The sequence below is a fragment of the Ostrea edulis genome, chromosome 6, assembly GCF_947568905.1.
Source record: "Ostrea edulis chromosome 6, xbOstEdul1.1, whole genome shotgun sequence".
In the NCBI taxonomy this organism is placed as follows: domain Eukaryota; kingdom Metazoa; phylum Mollusca; class Bivalvia; order Ostreida; family Ostreidae; genus Ostrea; species Ostrea edulis.
Window position 1 is genome coordinate 79,190,468 of NC_079169.1, and position 21,311 is coordinate 79,211,778.

Consider the following 21,311-nt stretch of genomic DNA (forward strand, 5'->3'; position numbering starts at 1 on the left):
GGTTGAGGCTTGCCGGGTGGGGTGCCTGATTGAAATATTCAACCCTAAGGGAGAGCTTTGTTTATCCCCAAGGATCAACCCAAAATGGATTACTTTTCTCCTAGTACTTTTTTTTTTTATTCATATAAGTCATTATCTGTGAACCATATAGATTAGTTTGAAAATTTCAGACAAACATAATTATTAGATTCCAATTTGCTGTTAATTTCAAAAAGTAATTATCTACATTTCCCAAAATTATGTCAGTACAAGGTTTTATCTATTTCATTTCTTGATAACAGCACTGACCTTAATAACTTACATATTATAAAATATAGATATGGGAAATAAATGTCAAGGCTGTTTGTATTGTGTGGGATATGAATGGAAGGCTGGGGTGATTTCTGCATACACGGCTTTGCTAGTTATGCAAATTACCATATGCTTCCAATCTTTATATACCCCTATAATACAACAACCTTGACCTTTATTCCTAGAATAACAGTCAGAGAGAAAGATCATAACCCACTATGTGCAAACTAAAACATAAAAGTTATTTCCAGAAAATTGAAAAATATCAAAGACGTTGACATGAGTACACAGTATAAAGTGTTATAAGATTTATAACATTACTACAATGAGTGATGTCATAGCTACGTGAGATAGCTAGGCCAATCCCTCAAGGGTTATTTACATAGTAGATCCATCTTACAAGAGTTGTGAAGAGAGAAATTTAATATGAACATAACTTGACAGCAATCTGATTCTATATATAATCTGACTCCGCATTTTTCAGGTGTTTTTTTTTTTTTTTTTTTTTTTTTTACATTTAATGTGTTGACATCAATTTCTTCATACATAGTACCTTTTCAAATACAGGTAAAAATCAAAGATTTAAGGACCAGTGATTTACCTGGCTTTACAAACAGGTGAACTGATGCTGTGGAAACCTGATCGGCTGTATCCGTCACTTTCAAGGTAAAGCTGTAGTCCCCCTCCTGTAGCTTGGAGAGGTGTAGAAATGGGGAGGTAGTACCCTAAAATACCAAAAACAATATATCTATACAACGACTACAGGGTTACCCTCAAATTCAACACCAAAAGCAATATATCTATACAATGACTGCAAGGTTACCCTCAAATTCAACACCAAAAACAATATATCTATACAACGACTACAGGGTTACTCTCAAATTCAACACCAAAAACAATATATCTATAAGGTTACCCTCAAATTCAACACCAAAAACAATATATTTAAACGATATGAAATTGTGGACTGCAGGATTACCCTCAAATACATCACAAAAAACTATATAATCAAACAACCTGAAATTAAGGACTACAGGATTACCCTCAAATTCATCACCAAACACAATATATCTACACAACCTGAAATTAACGACTGCAAGATTACCCTCAAATACATCACTGTAAACTATTATATACATGTACATTTTGTATATGCACATGTATCAACCATGAAAGACAGTCCAGTCCTACAATCCACATTTCATTCACAATGCATGTAGTTATATTGATGTTTACTTTGCTTTTTGTTATTCAAAAGCATGCCTTCATTCAATCATGCAAGGCATCAAGTCACCGAGTAAAATATCAGACATCATGAATAGTGCACATACTGTCATATCAGCTGCTAATTTGTCGTCTGCAGATTTAATCCATTCATAACTTTTGATTCCCTTATCATCGGTGCTGGAATTCCCATACAAAATGACCGAGTCTTGTGGAAGGTGAATCATTTTATCTGATCCAGCATTGGCTTTTGGAGGATAGTCAGTCTCTGTGTACAGAAAAAACAGACATTCACAAGACGGTGAGATGCAACCTTATATAACAAGCTTTCAAACATTCACAAGACTGTGAGATGCAACCTTATATAACAAGCTTAAAAACATTCACATAACTAAGCAAACACTCTGAAAGTGTGTATACTATATTACAGACCCTGAGGCATACTACTACACCAAATGAACCGTTCCATTCTCAACTAAAATTGTTCCGTTCCCACACAAAAACCGTTCCGTTCAAACCATTCAGCATTCTGTTCCCAGGCCTAAGCGCTCCGTTCCCATACCAAACTGTTCCGTTCTCATCTAAAACCATCCGTTCTAGGTAAAGCGTTCGTTCCCTCAAACTGTTCATCCCTGCATGGTCATTCTGAACTCACCAAGCATTTAAGTCATTGTAGATCAAAATAGTGCTTGGTCGGGAACGATGAAGACAAAAAATAAATTTAATGATGAAAATACAAAAAAAAAATTGGGTAGTAAGAATCTTATTCCGGATCGGATCGCAAACGGGTTTCAAAACAAACAAAATTCCAAATTATATCTTCAAGGTAAGTGCATTTAAGTCTTAACTTGATAAAAAAAAATCACGTTTTGGCGAAATTATAGTAAAATTAATTACTTGTTATAATCTTCAACTGTTGTCTTTATGTCCGGGTGTGAATTAAGAAACTATAAAATGCTAGAGCAATGGTGTAAATAAATCATTTGATAGACTTTAAAACCTTCTCTTTTTTTCTGTCTATATCACAATGTCTCTGCATGTAAAAAGTGCCATAAGAGTTCGAATTGCAGAATTTGAAATCAAGGCTAAACCATTTGTTCCTATCTTGGTCCAAATCACTCCATTGCAGGCCCAAACCATTTGTCACCATTCTTAATAAGAACCGTTCTGTTCAAACCATTCAGTGTTTGTTCCCCAATCAAAACCGTTTGTTCCCATGCAAACCGTTCAGCATTCGTTCAACGTTCCAATGGCATACAGTCTAATTAAAACCAGACCTTCAATCTCACTCCCGCCTTTTTTCTATGTCCACTCATTTAATATAGAAAAAAAAAGGGGGGGGGAGGGGGGGGGGGGGGGGGGGGGGGGGAGGGGAGAGGGAGATTGAAGGTCTGGTTTTAATCAGACTGACTGGTGTAGTAATACGCTTCAGGGTCTGTAATATTTCATCTGTATCTTTGAATATCCAGTATGATCAATATACAGTTATCCAAACTCTACCTTTCCTCACCATGAAAGAGAGAAGGCTCAAATACATGTTGGGTAAGCCTACCTACTGCTTATCACATCAATTCATTGAATAAATATTGTTAGATCTATGAAAGGAAGGATTTGTTGACAAAATATAAATTCTGACCTTTTATCACAGTTACATTGGCAACAGTTGAATTTGTAGCACCATCTGAATCTGTTACAGTCAGTCTGAAATTAACCATTGCATCACAAGGCAAGAATTTACAAAATGCAATTACATGTTTTTCAAAACTTTTGAATGAATTCTTTAAAATGATACATGTTTTTGATTTTCCCTAATTTTTTAAAAAGATTTTCAATACATATACTAAAAGATATTCAAACATCAATTATACATAGAAAAGAAAAGAAAAGGGGCTCTGACATAATTTTCCTTTTCATACGAAAGCAAGTGAAAACCATGTCATAAAAAATGCATGCAAACATCGTGTAAACTAGATGTACAAAAAATGTATGATTGTACCTTTTATCTAATATGCCCGAGATTCATGTAAATTCACAATGGAATCATGCAAGCCACTTTTACCTATGTACATACATGTACACTTACTTAAAAATGTAATTTCCTGGAACAAGTTCCTTCAGGGTCAGCATGTTTTTGTCGTCCTGTATCTTGTGGTCCTGAAGAGGGCCACTCATCTCCTCCCACAGGTACTTCACAATCTTATCATCATCAGAACTGTCTGTAATTCAAACAAAACTCAACTAAACATGTCATCATCAGAACTGTCTGTAATTCAAACAAAACTCAACTAAACATGTCATCATCAGAACAGTCTGTAATTCAAACAAAACTCAACTAAACAAAGACAATACAAAACTGTAAAATCTAACAAAACTCAACTAAACAAAGACACTACAACATTGTAAAATCTAACAAAACTCAACTAAACAAAGACACTACAAAATTGTAAAATCCAACAAAACTCAACTAAACAAAGACACTACAAAACTGTAAAATCTAACAAAACTCAACTAAACAAAGACACTACAACATTGTAAAATCTAACAAAACTCAACTTATGAAAGACACTACAACATTGTAAAATCTAACAAAACTCAACTACACAAAGACACTACAAAATTGTAAAATCTAACAAAACTCAACTAAACAAAGACACTACAAAATTGTAAAATCTAACAAAACTCAACTAAACAAAGACACACATACACTACACAATTGTAAAATCTAACAAATCATTTCTTCCTTTATACTTGTATTCAAATATAAATTTCTTGGGGTATCTATTATGATCTAAAGGCTTCCAAGGCAAAGGACACAATATGTCTTACCTGAACCATCCAAAATGGCAGAATGGGGAAGTTTGACAGTTTGCTTTGTGGGCTTTATAACAGCAACTGGTGGACTGTTCTGTCTGGTAGCTGTAAACACCAAATATTAATGCATGGTATTACTAGTATGGTCACTTCGACCTTTCCTAATCAGTCAAAAACATGTAAAACACACAAAGACGATAAACTTACGAGGCAAAACTGTGACATTGATGAAAGCTTCTCCCTTCCGATTTTGACCTGTGACCTCTATCTTGAAAGTGTATAGCCCTGCTATTAACTATAAACAAAAATATAACTAGAATTAAATCTACAATGCAGTATTTAGCACTAATTAGGTTGTATAGTATACTAAGTTTGGCTACAGGATCGTTGACACCTGAACATTTTCTTTACCTTTGAGATGGTCAATTTGTCCGTGTTTTTCCCCACCATTGTTCCTTTCTCTGAACCGTCAGGATGGGTGATCAGAGACCATTCATACTGAAATTTCTCTCCTGTAAAATCACTTTCAAACATGTAATCCAATCCATACATATCTGAAAATTACTGTACTGTAAATGAGACTGACATGACACTTATATTCAATATCATTGTTCCTATTTCATGTAGTGCCAATTAGACAGCTAACCCTTCAGCTCAGTGGCAAAATGTTGCATTGGAAATCTTGGGGTCAAGAGTTGCATTGCCAGTAACACAATCTTGTGAAATAAATAAAGCCATTTAAACATCTATTTTGAATTAACATCATGATATCGAAATTAAACGTCAAGATATATTTGACTGTTCTGTTGCCATTTTGTTACTATGCCAATATTGGTCCCTGTCATGTAAGAATTTATGTTTTCTTTAGAATTAATCATCAAATAATATCTAACGCGATTTACTAAATCAAATCATTAGGAATGAAAGTCATTTTTGCTCATTTTATATGATATAAATAGATTGGACAGTTTACGCTATTTTATAATTATTATTAAAATTTATAAAAGTGTGCAATTTTACAAACAAAAATGCAATCAATGGCACTGTACATGCAAATTAAATTAAAAGATACACAAGTTTTACCAACATGGCGATATAAAAATTCACAAGTTTGCACTTGAACCAACACTAAAATTCTTGATAACAACAGAGAGCTCAAAAACATGCTGCCATTCACGCGGCACACTAGAGCAATCGATCACAAGAATTACCAAATCAGCTGCGTTACTGGCTGAAATTTGCCAATCAATGGTAGATTTTCATCTCTGAAGTATAGCGCTAACAATAATCATGATAATGTTGGTATACTGTACACCATAATCAAGATTAATGTTGGTTTACTGTCAATCATAATCACGATTAATGTTGGTATACTGTCAATCATTATCACGATTAATGTTGGTTTACTGTCAATCATAATCATGATAATGCTGGTATACTGTCAATCATAGGGTGTCCGGGTAGCGCAGAGGTAGCGCTCTCGCTTTTCACTGCTGCTACCCAAGTTCGATCCCTGTGATCGGCAGCGGTTGTATGTGAGAGGGTATGGCGGTCGCCCGCTTGGACACGTGGGTTTCCTCCGGGTACTCTGGTTTCCTCCCACATAAATGACCCCCAAGCGCAAACATCCGTGCATCAAAGGACCCCACTGGAAATAAGCTTTTGAGCTTTCATGGGTTATCCTTGGTATTTATGTAATAATATGTATGTTTGTATGTATGTATATATACCGAATAAATATTTATTTAATCATAACCATGATTAATATTGATTTACTGTCAATCATAATCATGATAATGCTGGTACATGTATACTCCTAACCATAATAACATTGCTGGTATTAAAGTCAGAGTGTTTCAGTTTGTGTTTTGGGTGCGGGACTGAGGACATTTGCATGTTTCACTGCATTAAGCTGTCAGTGTAAAGTCTACCTCGTATATAACATCAGCTGTGTATCTGTCCCTACCTTTTTTTTCTTTCTCCACTACAAAGCAGGTCAGCGCAGTTTCATCTTTAGGCAGTTGCAGCTCCTTACTTTTCCCCGCTGACACTGTTAATATGGAAACTAAAAAGAAAGAGTGCTAAAAGGATAAAAAAAAAAATCTCCCACACATTTCACCATATACATTCTCCATCATATAAAGCTTTTGTAATTCTTTAATAAATACCTACATATTTTCTTTTAAATTTGCTTTATTTTGTTATGCATAAAAAAGGAGTAACTGTTTGTAACATGAATTTTAAAGTCTGTCAAATTTGTGCAATACTATTTGATTTATGAATTAAGATATATCAATTTGCAGCTGTGATTGCACCCTAGAAATACTACAGTATAAGTTACATAGACTGCTTACACTGTACATCAAAGAATCCAACACAATACTTATCTGATCAATACCACAATCAATATTTTATCTCCAAGTCAATGATTATTAGAAAGAAAAATCAAACCATCTGTTTAGCTCGTTCAAATTTCCTGTGAACAAATAAAGATCAAAGGAATCTTAAACCACTTTGGAGTTTACAAGCACATGCATGCATTGTCCATCAATAAACCCTCCAGCATGTCAGTATCACATCTGTGATTTAGAACCATGAGGACATCCACCACAATCGAGGAAGAAAAATCACATGGGATGAAAAATATCATGCAGGAAGCCTTGTCCCATAACAACAGAAAGCAAGAAATTCATACACATTTTCCTCAAATCAAAACCATGCTTCTTATCACTAACATTTCTCTCTTCATTTTAATCAAATTGAACAGCCTATTCCACAGAAATTTTTATGCCGTTAAAATTCAACAATTTGTTTATATTCTTCTGCGATAAATTTCAAAATACCGGAACCAGAAATATCTTATATTTAAACTCTCTAGATAAGACTTGTAACCAACAGATAATGATTCTCTCAGTGAACCAGTGCAACAGTCACATGACACCAGAAATTCTAAAAAAAAGAGTCTCACTTGTCTTATTTATCATTCCTCGTTTACTCCTATGACCTGCTACTTTAAAACAACACAGTTTATCAGATTAAAGTTCTTCCTAAATTTATTTACCTACGTACAATGTGCACATATACTATACAGCAAGGACTATTTTCACAAGCAGGATACTCTCACAGAGGATAGAATATGCAATATATATATATAAAGGAACACCTTTTTAAATGGATCTGAATCATAAGAAGCATATGGGTTATAGAAATCCTTATCACCAATATATTTAATTTAAAAAAAAAAATTACAACCCACTACTGGATCATAAAATCATCAGAATACATAAATTTCCTAAATTACAACCACACTCTACAAATGTCTAAGGATTGTCAACAAGATGGGTGAAAAATAACCCCAGCTGTTTGAGTCTGTAGATACCTTTTGGTGTGGTACTTATGATCTTTTCAGTTGTACTTGGGATCTGTAAAGAAAGACACTCAAAGCTCATGTTTATCATCAGGTTTCACTGACACAATCAGACATTACATGATTTTTTGGTTAACTTTCCAATCACAGAATTGCCCACCTTCAAATATATCGAGGTAACAAGCATATACATTCATTCTTTGAGCAATTTCAAATAACAATGCATCCTCAACCTTCTCCAGCCAGATAGAGATTCAGCAGTGATACTCTTACCCTACGTTATCATTCACACACACACACACACACACACACACACACACATATATATATATATATATATATATATATATATCGTTTTTATTTTCATCACATTCTATTTTCTTCTTTTGTCATTCATCTTTTTATTATTACCACATAAACTCTAGCATCCATTGTAAAAAGTCTCGCTGCTGAAACCTCTCACCCCTAAAAGATTTATAAAACTTCCAAATTATTCCACTTTCATTTGAGGTTCACTAAGTCACAATTACGTAAATATAAATCACTAGCATTCGATCGTCAATATTTCGAAAATGAAACGAAAATCAACATACAAGATGAAGGCAGTTAAATAACAATACAGGATCAAAAGTAAAACAAGCTGTAGAATGAAAATGGAACTCAGCAGAGACAAGGTAATTTTTCAGGAAAGCATCAATAATAAAGATATGGCTGCGTTTCTTGGATGTGTGACAGATTTGAAATATAATATCTTGCAAACGTTTTTGCAAACTATAAGCAGTATTTTTATTTTCTAGAAAATCTATCAAATTTTTTTTTCCTGAAGTCACATAATATCAAATCTTGTGTACTGATTTGAATGAGATTAAATACAATGGCATACGATCTTAGCATTTCCATGGGATATTCAGATTTAATCGATTAGATAAGTTACTTACCGGTAATGAAAAACTTTTGTACCAACAGATTAATATATTTGTGTTTTTGCTTAGAAATCCCTCTGACCAAAATTGTTGGATCATGCTCGTTGAAAAATAGGGTTCAGATGTAAGAGTCCGAGGTAAATAAGGAGTGTAGGGACGTAAACCTAGACACTTAACTTGTAGGAGTTAACACCAACCCTACCCATCCTGAATTTCATCATACTAAACCTCTGACAACAATTAAATTGATTTAACACAACAATAAATGGCTCTTGCTAGTTTGTTCTTTCAATGTAAATTTTTGGTATCATTGTGTCTACTAAGTTTTTAAAAGTACAATTACATACTGGTGTAGTGCTAAGTTTAAGTAAAATTACATACTGGTGTAGTGCTTGGATTGCCCACACAGTGGTTATCGGTCCCCATGTAGAAGCCCTGCACACACACACAGATTCCTGACCTCCTCAGGGAGTTTTTGGGAAGGTAACATTCCTGGTGTTTTCCACAAGAGTTCAGCCCATACTCGCACACCTTGACGGAGTTTTCAATGTTTGCCTTGGTTGTGGACTGCGTTGTGGATAAGTCCGACACTGTAACAGAGAAGAATATGAGCAGGCTCCGTGTAATTTACTTAGTATATTTTGTGAGACTTTATGTCTCAGACATTGCCTTCAAGTATCATCAGCAAGAAATACTGTAAATTCCTAAATATACGCGAGGAATTTGTTATCGCGTAATTTCGCGAGAAACATCACTCACGAAAAAGTATTTCTCGCTTTTATCTTTTTATTGCTAAAATACATCCAAAAACACTTGATCAATAGAGCACTCATGAATTTATTTTCTCGTGATTTGACGTCCATGAGTCATTTTGTGATAATAAGTACTAGCGTAAAATAAGGAATCTACAGTAATTTCCACGGAAATTTCACACACACACATAAAGCACATAAATTGACCAAAGACATGAACAATATGGAATTGTAAAAATTTATGGAATGACCCATCCCTTCTTCAGGACAACAGAATATTTACATAGAAACGAAAACCAAATTAATGCAATAACAAGAGGCCCATGGGCCACATCGCTCACCTGAGTCACCTTGGTCCATATCAGAAGATTTTCCATATCTATTTGCATGTAAAACCGTAGTCCCTATTATGGCCCCAAACCTACCCCTTGAGGCCATGATTTTTGCAAACTTGAATCTACACTATGTCAGAAAGCTTTCATGTAAATGTGAACTTCTTTGGCCCAATGGTTCTTGAAAAGAAGATTTTTAAAGATTTTCCCTATATATTTGTATGTAAAACTTTGATCCCCTATTGTGGCCCCATCCTACCCCAGGGGGCCATGATTTTAACAAACCTGAATCTGCACTATATCAGGAAGCTTTCATATAAATCTCAGCTTTTCTGGCTCAGTGGTTCTTGAGAAGATTTTTAAAGATTTTTCCTATATATTTGTATGTAAAACTTTGATCCCCTATTGTGGCCCCATCCTACCCCCGGGGGCCATGATTTTAACAATTTAGAATATTATATAAGGAAGCTTTCATATAAATCTCAGCTTTTCTGGCTCAGTGGTTCTTGAGAAGAAGATTTTTAAAGATTTTCCCTATATATTTGTATGTAAAACTTTGATCCCCTATTGTGGCCCCATCCGACCCCCGGGGGCCATGATTTTAACAATTAGAATCTAAACTACCTAATAAAGCTTATCTATAAATTTCATCTTTTCTGGCCCAGTGGTTCTTGAGAAGAAGATTTTTTAATGACCCTACCCTATTTTTACCTTTTCTTGATTATCTCCCCTTGGAAGGTGGCCTGGCCCTTTATTTTAACAATTTAGAATTCCCTTTACCTAAGGATGTTTTGTGCCAACTTTGGTTGAAATTGGCCCAGTGGTTGTTGAGAAGAAGTTGAAAATGTGAAAAGATTACAGACGGACAGACAGACGGACGGACAGACGGACGGACGCCGGAATACGGGTGATCAGAAAAGCTCACTTGAGCTTTCAGCTCAGGTGAGCTAAAAACCAAAGACAAACTTGCACTAAAACTAAACTATAAAGGCTAGGAAAACTGGGCATTCACATACTGAAATCGTCAGGTTTTATAAAGGCTAGGAAAACTGGGCATTCACATACGGAAATCATCAGGTTTTATAAAGGCTAGGAAAACTGGGCATTCACTTACGGAAATCATCAGGTTTTCCACTGAGCTATAAAAATAAAGTCTTCTCAACAAAAGTTAAGACTGAACTTAGTTCAGAATTGAAAGATTAAAATAAAACAACAAAATGGACCTGTTTCTAATATCCCACAACACCATTCTCAAACTGAATGACAGTACATGTATCAATTGTTCTTCAGAACTTTTTTCTTGACTTCATTAGCAGCCAACAGCTTTTTAATCAACAACAGAATATCAATTACTCTAAATTAACGTAGTCATTAGCCATAGAATTGTTTTGCTTTTCCCCCCAATTTCTATACATTATTTCAATTTTACCAGAACTAAGAACTGCAGCTTTCAGATGAGCAAAAACATCACTGTTGTTGGTTTTAGTTTGTTAGGTTTAGTTAGTGGTGATGGTTTGAAACAGCTGAACAAATAAATCTGTTGTTCTACCAAAAGTTATGAGACTATTGAGAATGCTATGTACACTTGGTTTTTCCTAGCAGACATAATCTTACATTGTTTTAAAGACAATAAGGGCTCCAAAAGTCAGGACATATCCCCTCGCAATGAGAGTCTAAAAGTTTTTCTATTAAGTCCTGTAGTGACCTTGACCTTTTGCCCCTAAAATCAATAGGGTTCTCCCTCTCTTGATAACAAAGCTTTTTTATTTTAGCAAAACATGTGGCCTGTAGAGTGTCTACAAAGCTTTTTCTATAAAGTTCCAAATTGACCTTGGACTTTGATCTTTTGGCCCCAAAAGCAATGGGGTTTTTTCTAGATAACAAAGCTACCTGTGAAGTATAAAATCAAGGATTAAAAAAAAAAGTGACCTGTATGTAGAGAGTCTACAAACTCAAGTCTTACACACACATACATACTCATCCCCACACAGACAACTAAATCCCCTCCAGCAATGAATTGTGAGGGGATAATAATATTTGATATATGTCGATATCTATATAATTCCGTATTATCAAACCTGACCCTGTATTGGGCACCCACTGTACATAATATGTGAAGGCAATGAGCCTGTGAATGAATAATTCAAAGGAGAAAGTTTACACTAATGCATGACCACTTATATTCAAAATTTGATGTTTAGAGAATAAAACCATTGCATACTTATGCTGCAATACACGACAAATCATCATCAATAAGTGAAACATTGCCTTTCAAATCAATAGTTAAATGTTCATAAAATTCAATACACAGTGTCACCTATACAGTGACCTTGAAAAGGATTTGGCCTTGTACTCATCATAACCACATATCAGTGGTAAATAGTTACATAACCCTAAGCAAGATGGGACGTGCTTAAAAAAGTTCTGAAAAGTTTTCACAGAAAGTCAAGCTTTGAAGGAAACTGTACAAACTTTACATTCAGGTAAGTAATTATAGGGGTATATGTATTAAATGTTATTTCATAGATAGAGGCGAATAAGAATAGCAGCATCATGGCAATGCATCATCTGATTCATATTTCTGCATCCGCTCAGCCAGCTGTCACTCAAGATGGTCTAAAATAAGTACAACACACTGAAGCCTACCTTTAGTAACCATTGCTACACATGCTTTGGTGCTATCCCTGTGGTAACCATCCTTACACCGACAGGTGCCCACACGGCTGTGGGTGTGTCCCGGGAGATAACACTCCTCATGCTCGGGGCAAGTGTTATCCAGAGGATACTCGCACTCCTTAATGTCTGTCCCTGAGGAAGACGAGGAGGATACGGCTGAAAAAGAAGGACATTTTCATTTTGGCTTTTCACAGGGATTACAATTACACTGCAATTATTTTCCATATTTCAGACATAATGAGAAACCACTTTAACCTTCACCATGAAATTCCCCTCAATATCAATTTTCTTAAAGAATTTTAAAATCATGAGCCTAATACATACAAGTACTACACATTTGTTTGTTGCTTCAAAAACATGACTTTCCGTTACAATTCAGTCCAGATGATTTTTGGCACACAATGGCATTAATATGACTTTTAGCACACAATGGCATTAATATGACTTTTGGCACACAATGGCATTAATATGATTTTTAGCAAACATTGGCATTAATATGATTTTTAGCACACAATGGCATTAATACGATTTTTGGCACACAATGGCATTAATATGACTTTTGGCACACAATGGCATTAATATGACTTTTGGCACACAATGGCATTAATATGATTTTTAGCACACAATGGCATTAATATGACTTTTGGCACACAATGGCATTAATATGACTTTTAGCACACAATGGCATTAATATGACTTTTAGCACACAATGGCATTAATATGACTTTTGGCACACAATGGCATTAATATGACTTTTAGCACACAATGGCATTAATATGACTTTTAGCACACATTGGCATTAATATGACTTTTGGCACACAATGGCATTAATATGACTTTTAGCACACAATGGCATTAATATGACTTTTAGCACACAATGGCATTAATATGACTTTTAGCACACAATGGCATTAATATGACTTTTGGCACACATTGGCATTAATATGACTTTTGGCACACAATGGCATTAATATGACTTTTAGCACACAATGGCATTAATATGACTTTTAGCACACAATGGCATTAATATGACTTTTGGCACACAATGGCATTAATATGATTTTTAGCAAACATTGGCATTAATATGATTTTTAGCACACAATGGCATTAATACGATTTTTGGCACACAATGGCATTAATATGACTTTTGGCACACAATGGCATTAATATGACTTTTAGCACACAATGGCATTAATATGACTTTTGGCACACAATGGCATTAATATGACTTTTGGCACACATTGGAATTAATATGACTTTTGGCACACAATGGCATTGATATAATTTTTGGCACACAATGGCATTATGTAATCTCATAATTCAGTTCATTGTGGACATACCTACACAAGTTCCCAGCTGATCTTGGACATACCCCACTTTACAAACACACACTGTGGCTCCAGAAATGTATCTACATTCCTCCCTTTCATTACAGCCATTATTGTTCAGCAGGTCGCAATGCTGATATTCTACAAACACCATAGGTAATGTCATACATAAGTCATGTAGGGTATCAATTGAGGTATAATTTTCCTTATATTATAACCTGCATGTCACCTTGTAATATCCTATAAGGAATATAATGATTTCCTGTGTCAACACACATACAATTACACTGTCTTATGAAACAAATGAATTTTATATGGAATAGGAAGAATACCATATGTTCAACATGATTTTAGTTATATTCAAACTTTTAATAGAGCTAATGGATGTAAACAAGAAAAAACAACAACTTTAAACAGACTATATAATTAACAATTCTAAACAGACTAGGATCGTGTTTTATATAAAGAACTTTTTCTGTTTCTGAATGCACTGTATATGCGTAATTGTTCTAATGAAGTTCTTCATCATGATAGCTCATTGAAATTGGTCCTGCCCTCCTTCACCCTATCATCTTTACAAGTGAAAAATTCAATCCAAGATTGAAAATGAAAGTGGCAGACTTTAACCGTCTTACACTCATAGGAATGGGAGGGGATATCCCCCCCCCCCCCCCTTCAGAATATTTTAAAAACTTCACATAGGTAACATGTTAATATTCACCAAAGACTATGTTGTTCCCCTTCCCACTGTCATTGCCCCCCCCCCCCCCCCCCTTCTTACAGGCTTGTCGACCCAAAACGTACCCTCATCTCCCTCATCTACAGGCTTCTGACGTTACCAAAATAAACCCTATAGTTACACATCTATTGAAAAATCACACACTTCAATAAGTAGATTTATGATTTTCGACATAATTCATATACATGTAATATTTTGTAACATTGAGGGACTGCATCTTTTATCAGGCCTGAAGATTATAAAACTTTTCCCATACTCATACTCAAACTCAGCCATGTTTGTTTTGAGTACCACTCTGATCAAGCCCTATAGCATACTCGAAAAATCTTGAGCATGACGTACTCCATTTGAGATTGATAATGATTTTTTAAATGTTTTAAAACCTTCATTTTTGAGTATGAGCACGAGTTAGAGCATGGAGTTTGAATTTGAGTATGAAAACATGCTCAAAAAAGTTTATAACCTCCAAGCCAGATATCAAAATATTCGAAACATTCACAAACATTGGAGATATACATATACAATACATATATAACCTACCTACGTCCCTGACGTTTATGTAAAAGGTATCATTATATTTTGCATCAGTCTTCTGAACCGCATCACAACCCCCAATGTTGGTCACATTACATTTGATGAGGTAGCATATGTTCTTGTGAAAGAAGGCAGAGTCACAGCTTTTTGGGTCTTGACAACATGCCACTATACATAGCCAGTGGCTACTTGATGTGGTGTCCTTTGTGTACTGGCCAGCATGAGTACCACCTTTTGGAATGGAACTCTGGTGAATTCTGGTTTTGAGAACACTACCTTTGACAGAATCTTTGCAAATGTCTGCACCGAGAGAAGCTGAAAATAAAGTACATAAATTCCAGTAAAAATGCCATGGATCAACTTCTGGAACAATAAGAAATCTGATAAATACAACAAATTTATTACTTTGGTACAAGCAACTGATTTGCAACACATGAATTGTACATTGTATCAGAAAGTCACAACAATCAATGCTAACTTAATTGTAGAGGAATAACCCACCAGAGGCTTGAACTCAAATTCTTAACGTGATGTGTGATAAGCAACCTCTGTGTGGTATGGGCACTTACATTTTCTTTTTTACAAAGTTATAGCCTGTACATGATTTTTTATTTTCCCAGAGACCTTGACCTTGATTCAAGGTTATGCCACACCACCAGTTCATAATCAATCATCTCTTAATTACGAAGTTGTGGATTAGACATACTAGTACTGTGCACATGAAAATCAACAACAGACGTTATAATAAGTGGATTCCTATATTTGTTTTCAGTAAATATAGTAAGAACCTGCTACAGCACTATTCATGTACATGTATTAAAACTCTGCTAGAGCAATATCTTACTAATACAAGCGTCCAACTAATCGTCTCAGCTGAGTGATTAAGGATAATTGTGAGTATATTAGAGGCAGAGTTTCTCTCTATACAAGTACTGCAGGCATGAAAGTTACATGTACATGTATTAAGTACCACCCTAATCTGAGACAGGTACATTATAAAATATCAAATCTATACAGATAACAAGAACAAGAGCACATTTTGTATAGATCGAATCAAGCCTGCATGATTAAAAAAAAATGGGGAAGCATAATTTGAATAGCGAGAACTTTGGGATTGACTAATAAGTCACTGCACACCCTTCATATAGTGTAATTTGTATAGCACTAAATAAAGTAATCATTCAAATTCATAAAACTGCTTTAAAGTGGCAATATGTGATATCATTTATAACTGAATGAAATCACCAATGAAAAATCCATAGCATTGTGTTTGCAGAGATTGTCAGATTGGAGGTCCTAGTAGAACAGCAATTCAATCTCAAAATTGGTAAGTGCTGAACATTCCTTATACAACAAGTCCCATTTCAGAGTTCATAACCTGCATAAAATACCTACAGCATGAAATGATGAAAACCTTCATTCTGAATATACAGTTGCTGTCAATTCTATGTCTCAGATCAATTCATAGACTGTTCTACTTAATCTGTATAGTCAGATTTCATTTATATTGATGCAAACAATCCCAACATTTAATTCAGTAAATGATGGGCATTGTTGGTCTGGTTTATTTAATTGTTAGTCTGGGCTATTTAATTGTTGTTCTAGGTTATTCAGTTGTTGGTCTGGGTTATTTAGCTTTTGATATGGGTTATTCAATCGTTGACCTGGGTTATCTATAATTGTTGGTCTAGCTGGGTTATTTAGATGCTGACCTGGGATATTCATTTGTTAGTCTGGCATATTCAATTGTTAGTCTGGGTTATTCAGTTGTTGGGCTTGGGTCTGTAATTAATGGTCTGGGTTATGTAATTATTGGTATGATTATCTAACTATTGGTCAACCTAGTGGGTTAATATTTAAATGTTGGTCTGGGTTACTGGAATTCAGTTGTTTGTCTGGGTTATGTAATTGTTAGTCTGGTTTCTTTTAAAGACACTTAATACAAACAAATTTTTAAAAACTCCTTTTGAAGAATTTCAATTTTTACAGTTTTTTTTATCACCTTCTGGTTTGTTTGAAAGTTTTCTCCCTGTAGAGTATGGCACATTGATACTTATCCTACCAACATGATGAACCTCAGTAACCGCAATTTTTTAATGTGTGAAAAGATCGAGTCCAAGCAATTACAGTCGAGTGTCGCTCTATGGGAAAGTTCTGAAAACTAATACCCAGTAAACACTAATAATTTGATCACCTTGACTTAAATTAGTTCGCGGTTTTAATGTTGCTATCGATTTTTACATATTTTGGATATCTATTTTCACGTCTTGTACAGTAATATTTGAAAACAAAGAAGTTCAATTTGTTTGTAACAAGTGTTGTTGGTGTGAGAACTGCATGGTTTCATTCTCTAATGATTGTGATTCAGTTTTTTCAGAAACTTTTTTAAAATTCAAAATCAGTGTTTGAATTAATGAGGTTAACCTGTACTTTAAAATCATTTTAAAATTGCACTGCAGACCCACAGTTGATCAGGTCACTGATGTCCAATCCAGAGTTCATGGGCTATTCTCAGGCTAGCAGTAATTCATAAAGCTAACAAAAACGCACAGCTAATAAAACGATTAATCAATCAATGGGCACATCATTATTGCCGCTGAAATGACAGTTACTAAACAGCTAGCTATCAACATGATCAACCTCTGACTGCATGGTCAATTCCACCAACCAGGGTCACAAGAAGGTTTGACGACAGCAGCTGGCAGTGGTCAACACCTCCATGGGATAGAGTATTGACAGTACCATTGACAGCTGACTTCCCTCCTACTGTTATGATCAGATCGAGAAAAGCCTTGTATAAAACCCAGAGCTAACTAGCTATACTTGTGAAAATATATAAATCATATATCACTTTTCATATTGATTTTCACAAGCTTATGATAAGACATTAAAATGCAGATAATTTAATGTTATCAAATTGACATATATTAAATTTTACTGTCTTCCTCTGATTTGCCTGAAGCTACATATAAGGTTCTGGTTTATGATTTTTATTTATACCTTAGTCTTGTTCAATATATACCATGTCACTGTGAACATCAATGAATTATTCATGCCTAACTGTATGATATCCTGAATGCAAACTGCCATTTGTGATTTTTAATGTTTATTTTTCTAGTTAAATTACCTTGGATCACATCAAATAAACAGTAAAAAATGCATTTCTACACATAACAATAGACATCTGATATAAATGTGGTCTGACTCTGGTGTGTGTACATGAGAACCTATAGCTATGCTAGATTTTCTCATACCTTTACAAGTTCAAGGTCTGATTACTCTCTCAAACTAAATATAATGGCACAAGTGGAACAATTAACAAAATTTGCAATATATTTCATAAAGGTACAAGAGCATCCAAGCGATCTTTAAAGAGCACAGACTTATTATCAGATTTAACATATGAAGACTTTTTAACCCCCTTCCCCACAATCACGCACTTTAACGCATTACCTTTGCCCCACAATCACGCACATACCTTTGCCCCACAATCATGCACTTTAAATGCGTATTTGTTTTTACTGCATTTTATTGTTGATACAGCGAAAAGTGTTAATTTTTTAAAAAATATCTTTGATTGTAAGACAATATAATGATAAAATGAGTGATTTGCCAGATTTATTTGATAGTTCCAACAGTAGCAAAGAGATAAATTAGAGGATACACAACTGCAACGCAGCTCCATTGTTTACCGACGGAAAAATCTAACGCGGTATTGTAGAGGAATTATTCATGTTTTGTTTTGATTATTTCAACTTATGAATATCATATATCAACAGGATTATTACGATTACTGATTGTCAGGAAGATGATCATTTTATTTTAAAGTAGCATCAGAAAGGGTGGGGGTGTTAAAAAAACCCATCACAAATTACATCATGAATTTCATGGTATGCATAAGTTATGCATATCAAACAAAGTATAAAAAAAAATTGGGAAAAAGATTTCAAAAAACAACAACAAAAAAACAACAAAAACATGTGTATATGTATTCTCCTGTGAGGTTAACACAACAACATTCTTATTTTAGACGAGAGAGGAGATGTGTGTACACATCTTCAAATTGGTCATTTGTAGTGTTGATAAAAGATTTTTTTTTTTTAGATGTTAACATGCTTGACTCGTTATGATCTAAGTATTCGGTTGGTCGACCCAACAAAAAATGGAAGAAATATGCCATACACCTCCAGATCAACCCAGTGACCATCAACACATTTCTTATCATAAAGGAGGGTGCAGATCTGCATAGGAGGAGGGGGAGACAACGAAATTTTCCGTTATTTTGATAATAATGCAAGTTAACTCTTTGCCTATCACGCTGCCTATGACGTAACAGTAGCATTTGCCGCTGAATGATAACGTTACCCTTTTCCCAACAGTGCTTTGGATTTGGAGTTGATTAGTTTACTTTAAGAAAATTTAACAAGAGGTAGAGTGAGCAATGCTCACTAAGAACCCCCCCCCCCCCAATCTCCCAAAGGGTGTTGTTAATAGGTATAAATTACCTCTTTCATGAGTGTCAAAATATGGTATGCCTTTGTAGAAGAAAATGGAAAATATAGTCTGAACATAAATCCATAGCATAAACCTATAATTTTGACCTTGAGATCAAACGTCAAGGTCATAAAGAGGTCATGAATGTACATGACACATCGTCTCATGGTGATACACCCATGTCTTATGGTATGTCAAAACCCTATAATCAATTTTGACCTTGAGATCAAAGTTCAAGGTCATATAGAGGTCATGAAGGTACCCGACACATCGTCTCATGGTGATACACTTATGTGTCAAATATGGTATGCCTATGTCAAAGAACAAAGAAGTCATGGCCCTGACACGAATCCATTGTAAAAACTTTTAATTTTGACCTTGAGGTCAAGGTCATATGGAGGTCATGAAGGTACATGACACATCGTCTCATGGTGATACACTCATGTGTCAAATATGGTATGCCTATGTCAAAGAACAAAGAAGTTATGGCCAGGACACAAATCCATTGTAAAAAAACCTTTAATTTTGATCTTGAGGTCAAGGATCAAGGTCATATAGAGGTCATGAAGGTACTCAACACATCATCTCATGGTGATCCACCTGTGTGCCAAATATGGTATGCCTAAGTCAAAGAACAAAGAAGTTATGGCCCGGACACGAATCTGCACAGACAGACAGACAGAGTGATTCCTATACATTTGGACTTTGACAATACATGTACTTGTCTAAATGTTGTTTTCTGATACATGTATGCCTTGCATTCTACAATATAATAAAATTCATCTGCAATCTGAGCCAATATTATTGAATATATACATTTCCAATATTTTTGCTTTTGATGTCTTTGCAAACTAAAAGTAGCTATTCCACATGACTGCAACAGATGTGAGCAATGTGCATATGAATCTTGATAATATATATAGATGTTTATTTTAATGGTTGGGAGTTCTGACAGAAATGAAAGTTGAATGTAAATTTATATAAAATATAAATTTCATGTTTTTGAAAATACATGAGGGTATGAACTGCAATCATGCTTCTGAATCAGACCGGCATATTTTTCATGAAGCAAGAACATGTTTCATGTATGCCATGTCTATAGTTAGCATGATGTAGCATTGCAGTTCATACCCTTATGCATTTTCAAAAATGAAATTCATTACAATCTTTCACACAATTGAATACCATTATGAAACTTGCACATTTATAGACATAGACATGCAAGGATATTTACAAGCCATGCAATCCCATATATCATTATGAATGGCAATACTACGCATATATAATAAAAATATAACAAATTCTTATACCTCTGTGCTATATAATACTGTATTATTTCCATGCATGTAACTAGATGATACTACTCAAATCATATGTAATATTGTTTAGAAAACAGAAATATTTTAATTACAATTGGCTTGGAAACTCATTTCACACAGATTGTATGAAACGTACAGTATATTTTAGCAAAACTCTATATGTTCAAAAGGGGCATCACTAAAAAAAAAAATCAAATCAGAATGCACATCTGCACTGTATGCCCATATTAAATACAAAGTTACATGAAATTCTCTCAGTGGTTTCAGAGGAGTTGCACTGACAAAATGTTTCAGTAGTATATTCAATTTTGGCTAAACTTCAAACGGCATAAACTCTCAGAAAAAAAAATCAGATCAGAATTTCGTGTGAATATATGCACATCTACACAGTATGCCCTTATAAGTTTCATGACATTCTGTTCAGTGGTTTCTGAGAAGTTGTGCTGACAAGAATAAGGCTGACGGAGACCAAACTTCTAAGACAAGTCCCCCCAAAATATCCTGTGAATATGCACATCTGC

The 21,311-nt window shown here is 34.7% G+C and overlaps 1 protein-coding gene across 6 annotated transcripts in view; it reads right to left on the minus strand.

Annotated features, from left to right (window-relative positions):
• The window catches only part of LOC125647817 (dyslexia-associated protein KIAA0319-like protein), a 62,339-nt gene that overhangs the window by 20,556 nt on the left and 20,472 nt on the right, over positions 1-21,311 (minus strand). For 2 of the 6 annotated variants that reach the window (XM_056140922.1, XM_048874637.2), the window contains exons 3-16: positions 14,984-15,292; positions 13,717-13,845; positions 12,347-12,532; positions 8,998-9,206; positions 7,706-7,748; positions 7,295-7,333; positions 6,293-6,391; positions 4,738-4,838; positions 4,534-4,621; positions 4,342-4,431; positions 3,599-3,731; positions 3,152-3,216; positions 1,623-1,783; positions 893-1,016 (exon numbers count right to left, since the gene is read on the minus strand). In XM_056140922.1, coding sequence (XP_055996897.1) covers positions 893-1,016; positions 1,623-1,783; positions 3,152-3,216; positions 3,599-3,731; positions 4,342-4,431; positions 4,534-4,621; positions 4,738-4,838; positions 6,293-6,391; positions 7,295-7,333; positions 7,706-7,748; positions 8,998-9,206; positions 12,347-12,532; positions 13,717-13,845; positions 14,984-15,292 — 1,776 coding nt within the window. Of the gene's footprint in view, positions 1-892; positions 1,017-1,622; positions 1,784-3,151; positions 3,217-3,598; positions 3,732-4,341; positions 4,432-4,533; positions 4,622-4,737; positions 4,839-6,292; positions 6,392-7,294; positions 7,337-7,705; positions 7,749-8,997; positions 9,207-12,346; positions 12,533-13,716; positions 13,846-14,983; positions 15,293-21,311 lie in introns of all 6 variants that reach the window. The other 4 variants (XM_056140919.1, XM_056140920.1, XM_048874638.2 and 1 more) reach the window with 2 other exon arrangements.